The sequence below is a fragment of the Ovis aries genome, chromosome 26, assembly GCF_016772045.2.
Source record: "Ovis aries strain OAR_USU_Benz2616 breed Rambouillet chromosome 26, ARS-UI_Ramb_v3.0, whole genome shotgun sequence".
Classification (NCBI taxonomy): domain Eukaryota; kingdom Metazoa; phylum Chordata; class Mammalia; order Artiodactyla; family Bovidae; genus Ovis; species Ovis aries.
The window spans coordinates 36,492,655-36,508,747 of NC_056079.1; the positions used below are offsets into that span (position 1 = coordinate 36,492,655).

Below are 16,093 nucleotides of genomic sequence, written 5' to 3' on the forward strand. Positions count from 1 at the left end.
GTCCATCTCGGTCTTAGCACACCGTCCCCACCCCACCCGTCTGGAGTCACCTCCTCGGTTCCCAGCACACTTGTCGCCCTCCTCACCCGTGGTGGCTCTGCCTTGCAGGCGTTTGGTCTGGCAGAGGGCTTAGCTCCTGGTCAGCCGTAAACCTCTGAAGAGTAGGGAATTGCCCCTTATGCTCTTTGCCTGTCCTTCTTTAGCCTGGCACTGTGTTTTTGCCAACAAATAAACCTTTGCATTTTGAACAGCATAGCAGTCTGGTCTCAGAGCCAGAATATGAGCCATCAGGTCATCTTAACAGAACTGGGAGATGGTTCAGGAGACAGCAGCTAGCAGCCCAACGCCAAGGCGCACGGCTCAGTTTCCATGAGTCTTTGGAGGACGGGGATGGGGTCCCCTGTGGAGGAGCTGAGCTGGAACTTCCTGGAAGGATCTGGACTGATAGGCAGGGCAGGTTGATGAAGAGGAAGGCTCTTCAAGGGGAAAAGACTTGGGGGCGGCCAGGGAGAGGCAGCGGGTAGCGATGTTGGCCTCTGGAGGACTTCTGTTGGAGGGCAGGGATGGGTGCTGGGGGCGCCCGGCAGTGCGGTGTGGACCCCTCAGACACTTCCCAGGAAGTGACTGACAACGTGGATCGAACTGGTGGTGTGGGGCGAGATCGTCGGGCAGTGCTCCTGCTGGGGAAGGGGGCTGCTCAGTGCCTGGAAAGCTGCCTGGAGGGTCTCGCATGGCCCTCTGCCCAGAGGCCCCCGCCGGGAGGGTGTTTGTGCAGATCCGGGGAGTCGGGGGGCAGGGGTCGAGCCCCCGAGCAATTCATCTTGTTAAGGGAAGGCTCACCCTTCCTCAGGGTGGTTAAGCCTCAGGGATCACTTTGGCCCCGAACCGCGATGGTCACGTGGGGCGGGAGAAGCGTGCGAGTTTTTCAGTACCCACGTGCACCGGGAAGCTGGTGCTGGGCCTCACGCAAATGCACGCACACACGTGGGATGGGAAGCTGGTGCTGGGCCTTGCACGTACACACGTACATACACACGTCTGGCGGGAATCTGGTGCTGGGCCTCGTGCACGTGCGTGGGTGCGCACACACGTGGGATGGGAAGCTGGTGCTGGGCCTCGCACACGCACATGCACGCACACACGTCGGGCAGGAAGCTGGCGCTGGGGCTCGCGCACACACACACGTGGGATGGGAAGCTGGCGCTGGGCCTCGCGCACGCACACACGTGGGATGGGAAGCTGGCGCTGGGCCTCGCGCACGCACACACGTGGGATGGGAAGCTGGCGCTGGGCCTCGCGCACATGCGCCCACACGTGCACACACTCTCCCCCTCCCCCTCAGCGTCCTGGCCCAGCGGCTGGAGAAGTGGCTGCAGCTAATGCTGATGTGGCACCCGCGCCAGAGGGGCACCGACCCCGTCTACGGGCCCAATGGCTGCTTCAAGGCCCTGGACGACATCTTGAACTTGAAGGTGAGCCTGCACCCAGTCCGCCCCAGGCCATGGGCCCCCTGACCCCTGTGAGGGTGTGATGGGACCCTTGCTGACTGATGGGTTGTGAGGTTGTCTCCAGGGACGCATGGGAGGGGAAAGACTCCGGGGGGCGGACCCCGGGCGGGGCCTCCGAGAAGCCGGGCCAGCAGGCAGGCGTCCCCGTCGAGCCGTGCCTCCCGTGACCCCCCGGGTTTTTGCAGCTGCTTCATGTCCTGAACATGGTCACGGGCACCCTGCACACCTACCCCGTGACCGAGGACGAGAGCCTGCAGAGCCTGAAGGCCCGCATCCGCCAGGACACAGGCATCCTCGAGGAGGACCAGGAGCTGCTGCAGGAGGCGGGGCTGGCCCTGATCCCCGACAAGCCCGCCGCCCAGTGCCTCTCCGATGGCAAGGTGAGCCCGGCCTCCTGCGGGCGCCAGGCGGCCGCCCATTACAAGGTAGGAACGCAAGATCCCGCGGACTTGGTAGGGGACACGAATCGCCCCGCACTGTACCTTCCAGACCACTGGGAGTGCCTTTTGCTTTTGCTGCCAAAGCGATGCTTCATTCTTCCACATCAACGGAAACTGTTTTTGACCCCGTCATGTGCGGTACCGTGCTGACCATTGCACAAAATTAGCCGCAAATTTAACACAGGGGAAGAGGCATTGGACCATAAAGGAGATGGCAGGCATCTGAGTGACACGGTAAAGACAGGATAGAGCAGAATGTACTGTGCTGTAGATGAGGTGTGCGTCAGGTCATAAGTGTAAAGGGAACAGCCAAGGGCAGTAGAGGCCAGAGCGCTGGGAGAGGCCTGGTGGGCACCTGGCACGTCCTGGCCGAGCATGCTCTGTAGTCTCCTGTTTCTTGGGGGACGGTGGGGTGGGGGCCGCAAGACCTCATTTTGCCTCTGGTCCCTTTGCAGCTGAACGAGGGCCGAACGCTGGACATGGACCTCGTTTTCCTCTTTGACAACAGCAGGGTCACCTATGAAAGCCAGGTCTCCCCACAGCCCCAGCCTGAAAGTGTCAGCTGCATCCGTAAGCACGGCCTATTCTTTTTAAAAAATGATCCCTTATAGCTCTTGGGACAAAGCTCGGGGGAGAGCCCTGGCCCAAGAGAGGGGTCCCCCCAAGCAGGCGAGTCCACCCGGTCCTCAGACAGCCGTCTTCAGTCGTACATGTGAGAAGCAGCCCCACCAGAGGCAGGACAGGGCATCTTCAGTTAATTTCAGCCTCATCTAAACGGGACAGAGAAGATGGCCCACAGGCTGTTGACCTTGAATCGCAAAACCATTTTATTTGTGAAATTGTCTTTGTACGTTAGTAATTAATATATGCACAAGATACCAAAAGGTACAATAGAACAATACAGTGAAGAGTAAGCTCCTCCGTGTCCCCAGTTTCCCAGGGAAAACTGCCACCAGACTCCTGAGTCTTCCTTCCAAGGTGTTCTGTGCATCTGTAAATGTGGACGTGTGTGTACCCCGGGGCGCAAAAGTGAGCAACAGGAGGCAGGCTCAACACCCAAGGCGGTTGTATAATAGCTGAGCCGTTACATAACCGACCAGTGTGGCTGAGCCAGCGGGCTCCAGGGGTGGGATGCTGTCGTCTACCGCAGGCACTGCGCCCTGACTGTCGCCTGTGTTTCCATTCAGTGCAAGAGCCCAAGAGGAACCTCCCGTTCTTCCAGCTGCGGAAGGTGTGGGGCCAAGTCTGGCACAGCATCCAGGCCCTGAAGGAAGACTGCAGCCGCCTGCAGCAGGGCCAGCGCGCGGCCATGTAGGTGCCCAGGTGCAGGGCACCATGTGCCTAGAGTGCCCTGTGGCCTGGCCGCGGGGCGGGGGCCGAGGCGGGGCCCCAGGGTCAGCCGCTGTCGGGAGGGGCAGGAGGGAAGACGCTGCTCTGGAAGGGCGGGAAGCCATCGGTGGGCAGGATGGAGGGAGGGCCTGTTAGACCCAACAGGCACATGTGGTCAGCGCGCGGACCAGGGTTGTGGACGGGGTGGGGGGCGGCCGGCCGGAGGGCTGGCCCAGCTCCACTGTGGGTCGGCCACCCTGCCGGGCCAGGCTGACTCTTTCCCCAGGTTGTGGCTGGTCTGGGTTCCTTTGCGTGGCACTTCACCTAATTCTAGTTTAGGAGCAGAGCCTCACCCATCGCTACGGGCCAGGAAATTGTCGTGATGGTTATATGTGGCTGCACTTGTTGTGATTATACTAATTATAGCAGGGGCCTGCCAAGGTGTTGGAGGCCAGTTTTATTATGGTCCGGGAAGTGGTACCTGGATCCCAAACACACCCGTGGTGTGTCTCTTGGGGGCCCCTGCAGGATGAATCTTCTGCGGAACAACAGCTGTCTGTCCAAGATGAAGAACTCCATGGCCTCCATGTCTCAGCAGCTCAAAGCCAAGCTGGACTTCTTTAAAACCAGCATCCAGATTGACCTGGAGAAGTACAGGGAGCAGACGGAGTTTGGGATCAGTGAGTGTGTCCTTTGCAATCAATCTGGAGAGACCGTTAAAATCCTTTCTCAAGTTTTTTTTTTCTTTTTTTCTTTTTTTGTGTTATAATGGAGTGCCTTTTTATTTTCTTGGTTTTGGGGTATTTTCTTTTTTTTTTTTTTAACTTTTGTTTTCCCCTCCGTGTTTTTCCTCCAGCGTCGGATAAGCTGCTGCTAGCCTGGAGGGAGATGGAGCAGGCCGTGGAGCTCTGCGGACGGGTAGGAGGCTCCCTGGGTTCCCAGCCCTGCCGAGGGCACCCTCTTCCCTGCCATCTCTCCCCTTTCTCACTGAGCGCTTGGTCTAGCTTCTGTGTCAAAAATCACATTTTCTTCACCAGGCTCTCTGCTCTCAGCTAGCACTTGCTGGAAGGAGGTAGGGGGTGCCAGGCAGAGGTCCCCAGTGTGGCCAGTCCGGGAGCCACACAGGTTTGAGTCAGGCTTACGACGTGACACGTCCTGGGGAGTACAGACTTCTTCCCGCGAGAAGGGCCCTTGGATAAAGGAGCAGCACTTGGTTGTGTCAGAAGTTGCCCTGACTTCCTCCTCGGGACACTGAGCCCGTAGGAAGGAACGGGTCCGAAGGGGCAAGTCTGAGGGCTGTGAATCCGATGCCGCTGAACAGTGTTGATTGTGAGGCCAGGCAGGGAGGCGGGGTGCCCCTGTGGACCTCGCTCAGGGGGAAGCCTGGGCCCCAAGGCCTTTTCCTGGACTTTTCCACCATCTGCCCAGTGAACTTGGGCAGGGAGCCTCCCCTCCATGTCGAAGCGTCTGTTTCTATAAATCGGTGCTGATGCCCCTTGTTCGAGGTGGGTGACCCCTTGTTCAGGCACAGGGATGTGAGCCACCACTCCACCCCTGCCCCCCGTTCCCCACGATCTCTGTCCTCGTGGGCGTAACCCTTGAGATCAAGGGCAAGTTAGAGGGGAGCGTGCCCCGGCTCGTCTCCACACGGGGGCCAGGCCAGGTCCCCTCAGGCCCCGTCGCATCTTGCCCTAGTTTCCAGTGGGGGAGACTGCAGCTTGGGGCCAGGTGACCTGCCCCAGGGCCACAGAGCTGGCGGGTGGCAGGCCTAGATCCTGGCCACAGACTCCCGAGGCCATGTCCCTTCTAGCCGGGCAGCTGAAGGTCCATGGTGAGGCTCAGGAGTCCCTGGCCGAGTCTGTCGGGGCTCAGCCTCAGCGTGGCTCTGTCTCCAGGAGAACGAGGTGAAGCACTTGGTGGAGCGGATGATGGCCCTGCAGACGGACATCGTGGACCTGCAGCGCAGCCCCATGGGCCGGAAGCAGGGCGGGACACTGGACGACCTGTGAGTGTGTGCATGTGCCTGCGCGCGGGCGGGCGCACGGGCGGGCTGTTCAAGCGCAGTTCCTCTGGAGCGCGCCCTCCTGTGCAGCCCGGTCCTGGGGAGGTCCTCTCGGCACATCTGGAAGCTGAGCCCGGGCAGACCTCCGTCCCTCTGAGCCTCACCTGAGACAGAAGAGCTGTCTGACCTCACAGTTGTGGGGACCAGTTCAGATAACGCCCCGAGCCATGGTTCGTGAACTCCAAAGCATCAGGTCAGATGCCCCTCTGCCCAGCATACCCCTGAGAAGCAGGAAGTAGGAAGGGAGGGAGCCAGGTAAGTCTTAGAAGGTGGAACCTTGACTCTTCATTTGAGTCGTGATCAGGACTTTGGCCTCAGCTCCAGGGACCCTCCCTGGGCAGAGCAGCCCCTCCTGCATTCCGGGAGCAGACGAGGGCACCAGGAGAGCCTCCCTGGGGCTCAGCTAGGCCTCTGATGCTTCTGCCAGGATTCTTAGAACCGGAGGCTCCAGTCTTTGAAATCTGATTATCTGTAGCCTGTATTTTGTCAAGTTAGTCAGTGTTTTATCTTACTCTGGTTTTCAAACAAAAGTCAGCCCCTGGAAACATCAGTCCATCTCACTGTGTTTGGGCCCTGGGGAGGGCATGTCTGCTCCTGGCTTGAGTTTCAGAGGCCACGTTCTCTGAACTCAGGACCCACACCTCTGAATTGCGGGGGCCAGGCGGGTGGGGAATGCTGAGGGACAGAGGAGGCTTCTGTCCTGAGGACTCTCAGGAAGTCTTGACCATGAGCTTTGAGTTGGCATTTCGACAGTGAGCCGGGTCTTCCTCTGTCATGGGTTTCGCCCGTGACATCCCCAGGGAGCGTGCTTGCCTCTGGCCAGGACGTGCTGCCTGCCCAGCTTCCAGAAGTTGCTGATGCTGCCGGCAGTAGCTCTGGCGCTGATGGAGCCGCTGCCTTGTGTGTTTCAGAGAAGAGCAGGCGCGGGAGCTTTACCGCAGGCTGAGGGAGAAACCGAGAGGTGAGTGGGCCGCCTCCCGGGTCCCCTACTGCCCGGGCACCAGACCGGCCCCCCACAGACCGTGCGGCTCCGTCCCGCTTTGCAGACCAGCGGACTGATGGTGACAGTCAGGAAATGGTGCGCCTGCTCCTCCAGGCAATCCAAGGCTTTGAGAAGAAAGTGCGAGTGATTTACACGCAGCTCAGGTATCAGGCCGCTGTCCCCTTGGAGGGTGGAATGAGGAGAGGCCCCATCCCCTCCCCTGGGCCCTGGAGGAGCTGCCAGCTGCAGTGGCCGAACAGAGTCATCCCCGCTGGGGCCCGCGTCCTGCTCCCCCTGACCTGGGCGCGCTGGAACTCATCGCACTTGGTCTTCACAGTAAGACCGTGGTCTGCAAGCAGAAGGCCCTGGAGCTGCTGCCCAAGGTGGAGGAGGTGGTCAGCCTGATGAGCGAGGATGAGAAGACGGTGGTGCGGCTGCAGGAGAAACGGCAGAAGGAGCTCTGGAACCTCCTGAAGATCGCGTGTGTGAGTGAGCCCCGGCGGGCCTGTCCTGGAGGCGGCAGGGTTGGTGTCCATGCATCAGCTGAGCCGGGCCCCTTCGGGAGGCTCAAGGGGAGAATCCCTCCTCGCCACTTCTCGGACGCCACTGGCTCCAGCACTCCTTGGCTTGCGGCAGCATCACTTCAGTCTCTGCCTCTGACCCCGTGTGGCCCTCTTCTCTAGTCTCTCCCTCTCTTTAAAGTTTGTTTCTTTTTGGTGGCACTGGGTCTCTGTGGCTGCAGCCGTGCTCTCTCTAGTTTGCGGTGAGCAGGGGCTGCGCCCGAGTCAGCGGCGCGCAGGCTTCCCATCACGATGGCTTCTCTGGTTGCGGAGCACGGGCTCCAGGGTGCGCGGGCTTAGCCGCTCTACCGCACGTGGAGTCTTCCTGGACCAGGGGCTGAACCCGTGTCCCCTGCACAGGCAGGCAGACTGTCATCCGCTGTACCACCAGGGAAGTCCTCTACTGTGTCTCTTGTAAAAACACTTGTCCCTGGGTTTAGGTCCCACCCAGATAATCCAGAGTGATCTCATCACAGGATCCTTAGCTACATCTGCAAAGGTGCTTTTTCGAAACGAGGTCACACCCCAGGTTCCTGGAGACCTGCGTGCAGCCCCTGAGCCGTGTGCCTGCTGGGCCCTGAGCCAGGCCTGTGCCGTGCAGCGCTGAGCCTGCTCTGCGAGTGCCCACCATCCCAATGTGGCTGTGATCCCACTGAGTGCTGCTCAGAGAGAAACCGCAGCACAGAAGAGACTGGAGAAGAGCCAAGAAAAGCTTGGAATCGAGCTGGCAGGCAGCAGGGAGGCTGAGGAGGCTGATGGCAGAGCTGCTTGGCCACGGGCTAGGGAGGCCTGCTGCTCCAGGTGCGCCAGCTGCCGCAGCCCAGAAAACACCTCGGCCTCTTCTGCTCCCCAGGTGGCGCAAGTCACGGGAAGTCACCTAGGACCTTCTTGTGTTTCTCTTCTTGGGAAGATTAAACACACCTTCCTTCTCGTTTCCTTGTAAGGGTTTGTTGAGCAATCCAACTAATGAGATAGAAGCCTTAGGGCCTTCCCTGGTGGTCCAGTGGTAAAGAATCCACCTTCCAGCACGGGACGAGGGTTTGTTCACTGGTCAGGAAACTAAGATCCCACATGCCACAGGGCAACTAAGCCCTCCTGCCACAACGAGAGAAGCCTGTAACTGCAATCAAGAGCCTGCAGAGCCAAAAAACACAAAATTAATGGCCAGTGGTTGATGAAAAAAAAAAAGAAATAGAACCCTTAAATTTCTCTGTATTTAGAACCCCCAAAATTTAAAATTAAATGGCCAATGGTTGATTAAAAAAAAAGAGAGAGAACCCTCAGATCTCTCTGTTTAGAACCCTCAATCAGAAAGTTACACCTGCAGATCAGAAGCAGTTTCTAAGCTGAAACGCAAAGCATCAGACGGCGATGTTGCCTGATTTCTGCAGGAAGAGCATGTGTCTCGTGGCCAGGTGTCTTCATGAGAAAACACCCTGCCGCGGAAGCAGAGTCTCAGTCATCCCTCTGCCCCTAGACCGCTGACTCTCGTTCTGGTTTTGCCCTCTAGAGCAAGGTCCGGGGTCCCGTCAGCGGGAGCCCGGACAGCATGAACGCCTCCCGCCTGAGTCACCCCAGCCAGCTGATGTCGCAGCCCTGCGCGGCTCCTGACAGCTTGCCCGAGGCTGCCGAGAAGAGGTGAGTCCTCATCCGCGGTGTCCAGTGCTGAAGTCCGGGGCGCGTCAGGAGGTCGTGGGCGTGGAAGCACGGGTCTCCTGGTGGCGGCGCCATGCACGCCCCTTGGTATCTGTCCCCCGTGCCGGGCACCGTGGGCGTGGATGTGGTGTGTTGCTCACAGCACTGCTTGTGGCCTGCCCAGCCAGGTGTCCTTATCTGAGGCCGAGTTGCTCTTGCTGGATGGGAGCCTTCCGTCCAGTGCTGGCCAGCCCTGTGCTGTCCCCTCATCCATCCCCTGCTATCTGCTCACAGAAGCAGGTCCCTGAGGGTGTCCTCTGGCCACCGCGCCCCAGTCACACATTGCCGGTCCGTCCTGTGGTCCCTCCTCCCCCCACCCCCCGCTCACCCCTCGCCGCCCTGCCTGTTGCGCACGCCCCTGCTGCAGAGCTGAGAGTGCAGCCTCAGAGCCCTTCCCATGAGGTTTTCCCTCTCTGCTTCCAGCCTAGTGCTGCCCCCAGGCCCCCTCTGGTCAAATCCGTCTTCATGGGAGACTGTTTTGATCGAGTTATTCTCCTGGATACTCAGGGACCAGCCATGGCAGCCAGCTGCCTCGGGGCCAAGGCTGAGCCTTTCCCAGCCTCCAAGCGTCCTCTCCAGGCTCACCCCCACTCCCAGGCAGCTCCTGGCTCTGCCCGAGGGTCTTGGAGCCCGGTCCAGACCAACAGCATCAGTGGGTTCTGGGCTCTCACTGGACATGCAGGTTCGGGATCGGCAACCCCGGGTAACCAGGCCGGGCCGACCCCCCTGCATCCTGGCGCCCCGGGTCCTTGGCTCTGCTGACGCCCTCCCTGGGGTGTCTTCCCTCCGCCCTGGCCCTGCCTCCCACCCCCTCCACGGCCCAGACACACACGCACAGATCTCTGTTCCCGAGACACCCGTGCGGCTTTTTGTTTCTGGCTCAGCCTCACACCCATTCTTCAGGGCCTTCCCTTGCTGGGCCCCAGGCGCTGGAGACGGTGAAGACTGATTCCCAAGGGCAGGTCTACAGACTAGAGAGGAGACCTGGTTGCTGAGGGAGAGCAGTGACTGACAGCGGGTACAGGGTTTCCCCTTGGGTGATGAAACGGTCGAGGACCAGACCTCTGCGATGGTTGCACGACGCTGTAAGTGCACCAGAAGCGTGTGGTCGTGCACCTTACACGGGTGAACTTTATGGTTTGTGAATATATCTCAGTAAAGCTGTTTTCAAGAAGTCCTGTTCCTGTACTTGGGGAGTTTGTATTCTCTATTGTTGTGGGTTTTTTTTTTTCTATTTCTCTTTTGGCCTCTTGGCTTGCAGAATGTATTTCCCTGAGCAGGGACTGAACCTGGGCCCTCGGCAGTGAAAGTGCAGAATCCTAACCACTGGACCACCAGAGAATTCTCCGTGTTGGATTCTTAATTCTCTCCCCAACTTCCAGTTAGCTCCTTGAGGGTGGTAACCGGGTCCGGGGCTCTGGGGCCAGCCCAGAGCCTGGTGCCTGGGCAGTGGCCAGGCAGTGGATGAGTCTGGGCTCTGCTCCTCCCACTAGCGCCCCCTTTGCGGTGAGAGGAGGAACTGCGGGGCCCTTCCTGTTGGGTTTGTCCCCGCTCTAGGAAAGGCGTCCTGGGGGCTCAGGTTGCCATCTGTCTGCCCACGTCCTGGAGCTGAGGTTAGAACAAGACAGATGGCTTGCTTTGCTCTCGCCTTTCTCAGCCACGGCCTGTTCTCGGGACGTGTGCATTTCTTATCGTAGAGAAGGTGGGACGTGTGCATTTCTCATAGGAAAGGCGAGAGTGCAGCAGATGAATTAGTTCCTAGAACACGCTGCTCCCAGTCTGAGAGCTGAGGACACCTGGGGAATTCTCGCGGTCTGTATACCTTTATCAGTTTCAAGAACTGTGAAACAGGTGATCTGGGAGAGATTTTCAGATTGTGGCAGTTTAGAGAGAGCCTAAGAAATCCCTTTGGCTCTGAACTTTTTTATTAGGCCAGACCTCTGCTTTCTCATGTTGTGAATGGCGATGCTCACGGCTGGGTTTGAGCTTCCATAACAGTGCTCAAGAAGAACAGATGAAAATTGCCGAGGCAGTGTCATATATTTTAAGACACTCAGTATCAGAATAATCGTTCAATTTTTAAAATCTTTCCAGAAGCCCTTTAGCATACTTGTACATAGTAATATATTTCTTTTGAAAAGTTCACACTGACCACGTTCTAATAATCCAGTCGTTTTCTTTAGTGACGACCTGGTGGCTGAAGCTCACACCCTGTGCACCCAGCTGGAGAACGCCCTGCAGGACACCATGAAGGAGCAGGACCAGAGTTTGAGGGTAATGGCCCACGGGGAGCCCCGCTGCTCCACACCTTTTCTTTTCTGCAGCAAACGAGAAGCTGAGAGAGAGGCGACGCCCTGCCGCCTTGATCTCAGTGTACACTTGGGATTTTCTGGTACAACCTTCATATTCATCATGATAACAGGGCTGACGACTGTTGAACGAGCACAGGTACCTTACGTGCTCTGTCTCCTCTCATCCTCACTGTGCTTGGTCCTTATGAGGCCGGTAGCATCCCTGGGAGAAGGCCTCTCTCCCGCTCTTCCCTTCTGTGCAGTTGCTGGGCATGCGTGTGAGAGGTGCGGTGCTGGGCTCCAGGGACAAAGCTGTCACCACCCCATCTCTCAGGGACTCGGAGCTTAGGGACTCAGCAAGCCCAGCTCTAGGGAAGCTGATCTAAAGAAAAATGAGTCCAGGTGCAGAGACATCGAGGCAAAGCTGAACTTTCTGAGAGGATGCTTAATTGTTCGCTTGGGTCTTTTAATGGCCATTTCCTCCAATACAGTCCCGCACTAGCGTTGCCGAAACTTCTCGGTTTGGGGAAGGATCGGAGGGGTCACTGCCAATGGTAATCACCTCTTATTTCTTCAAGTGCCATCCTGCTGTTTGGGGCTTTCCGTGTCTCCTCCTTGGTACTCTTCCTCCTCTGGGCCCTGTATGTTTCGACCCTTGCACTGCCTATGTGCTTCTGCCAGAGGGAAAGGAAGTCTGGCCAGGCGGTTCCACCTGGTTAGCCTGGAGCTGGAGAACTAAGACGAGCCCTGGGCACCTGGGTGTTCAGTGAGCATAGGTCAGTGCTGTGAGCTGCAGGAATCACACTTAAATCGCTTGGCCAGAGTCTCCAGGGGCTCTCCAGGGGCCAGGGGCTCCACGCCCATCTGAAGATAAGCTCCTGCACGGTCTTGAAGACATAGCTCCAGCTCTGGGGTCCCTTGCAGAAACTCGACTGTCAATGAAAGGCTCTAGCCTTCCTTCTAAATCATGCTGGTTGCCTCCCAAAGAAGAAAACCAGGTACCTGGGTGGCCACAGGGTTGTTAATGAGCCCATTGACTTTCAGTCTCTAGACTGGAGCTGGTTGCAGTCGGAGGAGGAGGAACAGCAGGGACTGGAGCGGGCCTCGTGATGGTGGGCGGCCCTGGCCCCAGTGGGCTGCCTTGCCCAAGGCCCCAGCGTCATCGCGCCCGGCGTCCTTGGCACCCAGACAGAGATCACGCTCCTCCAGCAGCCATGACGGTCGCTCTGGACTGAAGGCATGGCCCTCCGTGGGCACAGCCAGCAGCTCGTCTGCTCGCTGGATTTCCTCTGCTGCAGAGGCCCAGTGGACGTGGATGCCGGGGGGCGGCGTGTAGGAGATGTCTCCAGGGCCGCCACTGCCCCTGCGAGGGGAGAGGAGTGCTCCAGGCTCAGCGGCCACACCCGACTGACTCCCAGGACGAAGTCTGAGCGGCGCTCGGTGCCAGCTGTCTCCTCCTGACCCCTCCTGCTCTCCAGAGGAGGTCTGTCTGCGTAGCTCGAGTTTCTGGATTCGGCTTCTCTTGAGCAGACCTCCAAACCCCGGATCCTGCCCTGTCCCATCCTCCTTTCTCCTCTGATCTCACTGCTGCTAACGTTTGTCCTTCCACCTGCGATCTGCAGCCAGGCTGCGGTCCTTCCAGCCAGCGTGACTGGAGCCAGGAGGGAAAAGCATCTCCCTTCCTGCGTGTCCCAAAGAGTCCCTGGGAGCGAGCTGCCTTGGAGAAGAAGGAAAGACGGAAAGGATGTCTGTCACTCATGAGCCTGTTGACCCCCTGTGCCCACAGCCCTGCCCCGTGTGCGGCTGTGGGGGGTGTGGGGGAGGTCCCGCCCCTCGTATCCTCTCGCGGTATTATTTAGTGAATGTATTTAAAAAACAGATTCTCTATTTTGCAACATGACTCAGATCCCACTGTCTATTTTTATAATACCTCTGGTTAGGACTTAACACACTCAAAAACCCAGCTGCAATGGAACATTTGATGAAATTGAACGGTGCCAGGGCCCGCGCTGCTTCTCTGCTGTCTCACAAAAGCTTCTCTGTATAACAGAGGGACAGCACGGTGAGCTCGGATGATCCCAGGCAGGCAAGTTTGGTTGGAGAAGAAAGCCGGACGAGAAGAGTTTCACAGAATGCCTTTCGTGGAGGCGGTTCTGTGGGTTCCATGTACAGGAAGTTTGGGCAACAACGGTTCATGCTTTAAGTGCCTCTTAGAAATTCACATTGTGCACTGGTGTACTGAAGGATGGAAAGTCCCGTGATAATGAAGTGAAGTGAAGTCCCTCATTTGTGTCTGACTCTTTGGGACCCCATGGACTAGTACGCTCCTCCGTCCATGGGATTTCCCAGGCAAGAGTACTGGAGTGGGTTGCCATTTCCTTCTCCCGTGATAATAAACTGGTTTAATTCTGCCTAAATCCGCTGTTTCCCCAACTTGCTTGACAATGATACCTTTTATTTTTCTCTCGTGTGCATGTAACATTGATGAACAGCCCAAAGAACTGGAGAGTGATAAAGCATGATATAGAAAACACTGGTGAGGAACACAGTGGGAATTTAGACCCGAATGGTAGGCTGAGGTGGGGTCAGATTAGGGAGGGAATGAATGTTGAGCTAAGAATCAGGGGCCGATTTTAATGGCAGTTGGAAGTCACTGAAGAATTTTGAGTAAAGAATCACCAAAGTTCATGCTTCAAAAGAGTAACATAGGGACTTCCCTGGTGATGCAGTGGAATCCGCCTTCCAATGCAGGAGACATGAGTTCGATCCCTGGTCGAGGAACTAAGATCCCGCATGCCAGGGGGCAGCTAAGCCCACACACCACAACTGGAGAGACTGCAGGGAAAGATTCAGCAACAGCAACTAAGACCCGATGCAGCCAAATAAATAAATAGAACATTTTAAATTAAAAAATGATAAAAGAGTAATATAACTGGAAAATGCTAATAGGTTGAAAAAATGAAGACCCTGGAGGTTGGACTTCCAGAAAGTGGAGCAGACGCACCTCCCCACCTCCTAGTTCAGCTGAGACCCTTGGACGTTATTTATAAACGAAGAAGATTCTGAAAGGTAGTGAGAAGGATGCAGAGCAGCGGGGACCTTGGCCCTGAGTGGTGGCACGTGGTGTGTTCCCTGGGGATTCCTCTCACCCCCTGCATCCCTGGCGGGGGCTGGGAGCACCAGCCAGTAACACCAGCGGAGACGCTGCTCTCCAGCTGTTAGGCTCCTAGGTCTGCTGTAACAAATCACCACAAACTCCATGGCTTAACAGACGTCTATTCTCACAGGTCTGGAGGCTGGAAGCCTGAAATCAAGTCCTCCAAAGTCTCTAGGGGTCATTCTGTTCCTTGCTTCCTCCAGCTTCTGGTGAACCCAGGAGACCCTTGACTTGTGGCCGCTTCTCTGCCTCTGTGGTCGTATTGCCATCATTTCTCTGTCTCTCATATCTCTCCTATGTGCCTTTTAGAAAATCAGATGTGCCTTGTGATCAAATTCAAGGCTGATCTGGATAAGGATACATGTCTCTTTCCAAGACCCTTATCTTACGTTTTGCAATATAAGGCAATATTTATAGATTCTGGGGATTGGGATGTGGACATTTCTTCCTGGGGGCCACCATTGAACCCATATAGCCCCTCCCCAAAATTCATGGTGTCAAGAATGACTTAGAAAAGAGAAGAGCAAAATAAAAGCAAGCAGAATGAACAGAGCAATAAAGATCAGAGCAGAAATCAAAGACATTGACAAATAGGAAAACAATATGATCAATAAATGAGCTGATTCTTTGATACGTAAAAAGACGGAAGACACAAATGATCGATATCAGGAATGAAACGATGAAATTACTGATGTTGCAGATACCAAAAGAATAGTGCAGGAATACTATGAACAACTATGCGTATAAATATAACAGAATAAATGAACCAATTACTTGAAAAACAATCTACCACAACTCATCAAATTTGAAATAATATGAATAGCAATATAGCTATGAAATATATTGAATTTATAATTTAAAAACCTCTGAAAAAGACCTCTGGCCCGAATGGTTACATTGGAAAGTTCTACCAGTGAAAAAACACTTACTCTGCACTATCTCTTCCAGAAAATAGAATTTGGAGGAAATATACCTACCTCCCAATTCATTTTATGAAGGCATTAGCATGGTACCAAAGTAGACAAAAACAGAATAGAAAATGAAAACACATAAAGATGCAAAAATCCTTAACAGAATAATAATGAAAAATCAGCAGTGTTATAACCCATGACCAAGTGTGGGTTTTTTCATGGATATGAAGCTGGTTCAATATTTGGAAATCCATCAGTGTGATCACACAGAGGCTAAAGAAATATCACATGATCATATCAATTGATGCAGAAAATCTCAGGACAGTATTCAATACTGATTCAAGATAAAAGTCTCAGAAAAATAGAACTAGGAGGAAACATCAACTGAAAAGTAGCGTCTACAAAAAACCAACAACTACCATTTTACTTAATGGTGAAAGACTGATTGTTTTCCCCTTCCAATTCAAATAAAGCAGGGACATCCTCTCTCACTTCTGTTAGTAAACATAGTACTAGAGGTGTTAGCACAATAAGGCAAGAGAAGGAAATAAAAGACATAGGGATTGGAAATGATGAGATGAAACTGTCCTTATTTGCAGATGGCATGATGGTTTATGCTGTTTCTCAGTCGCTCAGTTGTATCCAAGTCTTTGCAACCCCATGGACTGCAGCATACCAGGCTTCCCTGCCCTTCAGTGTCTCCTGGAGCTTGCTCAAACCCATATCCATTGAGTTGGTGATGCCATCCAACCATTTCATCCTCTGTCGTCCCCTTCTCCTCCTGCCCCCAATCCTTCCCAGCATGAGGGTCTTTTTCAGTGAGTCAGCTCTTCACATCAGGTGGCCAAAGTATTGGAGTTTCAGCTTTAGCATCAGTCCTTCCAATGAACACCCAGGACTGATTTCCTTTAGGATGGACTGGTTGGATCTCCTTGCCGTCCAAGAGACTCTCAAGAGTCTTCTCCAACACCACAGTTCAAAAGCATCAATTCTGCGCTCAGCTTTCTTTATAGTCCAACTCTCGCATCCATACATGACCACTGGAAAACCATAGCTTTGACTCTGTGGACCTTTGTTGGCAAAGTGATGTCTCTGCTTTTCAATACTCTGTTTAGGTTTGTCATAGCTTTTCTTCCAAGGAGCAAGCGTCTTTTAATT

General features: G+C 55.3%; 1 protein-coding gene and 1 non-coding gene across 5 annotated transcripts in view; one reads left to right on the forward strand and one right to left on the reverse strand.

The window, feature by feature from the left end:
- Positions 1-13,284, forward strand: part of IKBKB (inhibitor of nuclear factor kappa B kinase subunit beta) — a 51,873-nt gene extending 38,589 nt beyond the window's left edge. Inside the window, exons 10-22 of one of the 4 annotated variants that reach the window (XM_042241397.2) lie at positions 1,343-1,472; positions 1,694-1,933; positions 2,404-2,518; positions 3,136-3,259; positions 3,806-3,957; positions 4,134-4,195; positions 5,173-5,282; positions 6,251-6,300; positions 6,386-6,485; positions 6,659-6,806; positions 8,392-8,519; positions 10,760-10,850; positions 11,912-13,284. In XM_042241397.2, coding sequence (XP_042097331.1) covers positions 1,343-1,472; positions 1,694-1,933; positions 2,404-2,518; positions 3,136-3,259; positions 3,806-3,957; positions 4,134-4,195; positions 5,173-5,282; positions 6,251-6,300; positions 6,386-6,485; positions 6,659-6,806; positions 8,392-8,519; positions 10,760-10,850; positions 11,912-11,977 — 1,516 coding nt within the window. In that variant the 3' untranslated portion in view covers positions 11,978-13,284. Of the gene's footprint in view, positions 1-1,342; positions 1,473-1,693; positions 1,934-2,403; positions 2,519-3,135; positions 3,260-3,805; positions 3,958-4,133; positions 4,196-5,172; positions 5,283-6,250; positions 6,301-6,385; positions 6,486-6,658; positions 6,807-8,391; positions 8,520-10,759 lie in introns of all 4 variants that reach the window. The other 3 variants (XM_027962685.3, XM_042241396.2, XM_027962683.3) reach the window with 3 other exon arrangements.
- On the reverse strand, positions 9,845-9,917 carry TRNAE-UUC (transfer RNA glutamic acid (anticodon UUC)). Its single transcript has one exon. It is a non-coding gene; the product is annotated as a tRNA-Glu (tRNA).
- Positions 13,285-16,093: the final 2,809 nt, after the last annotated feature.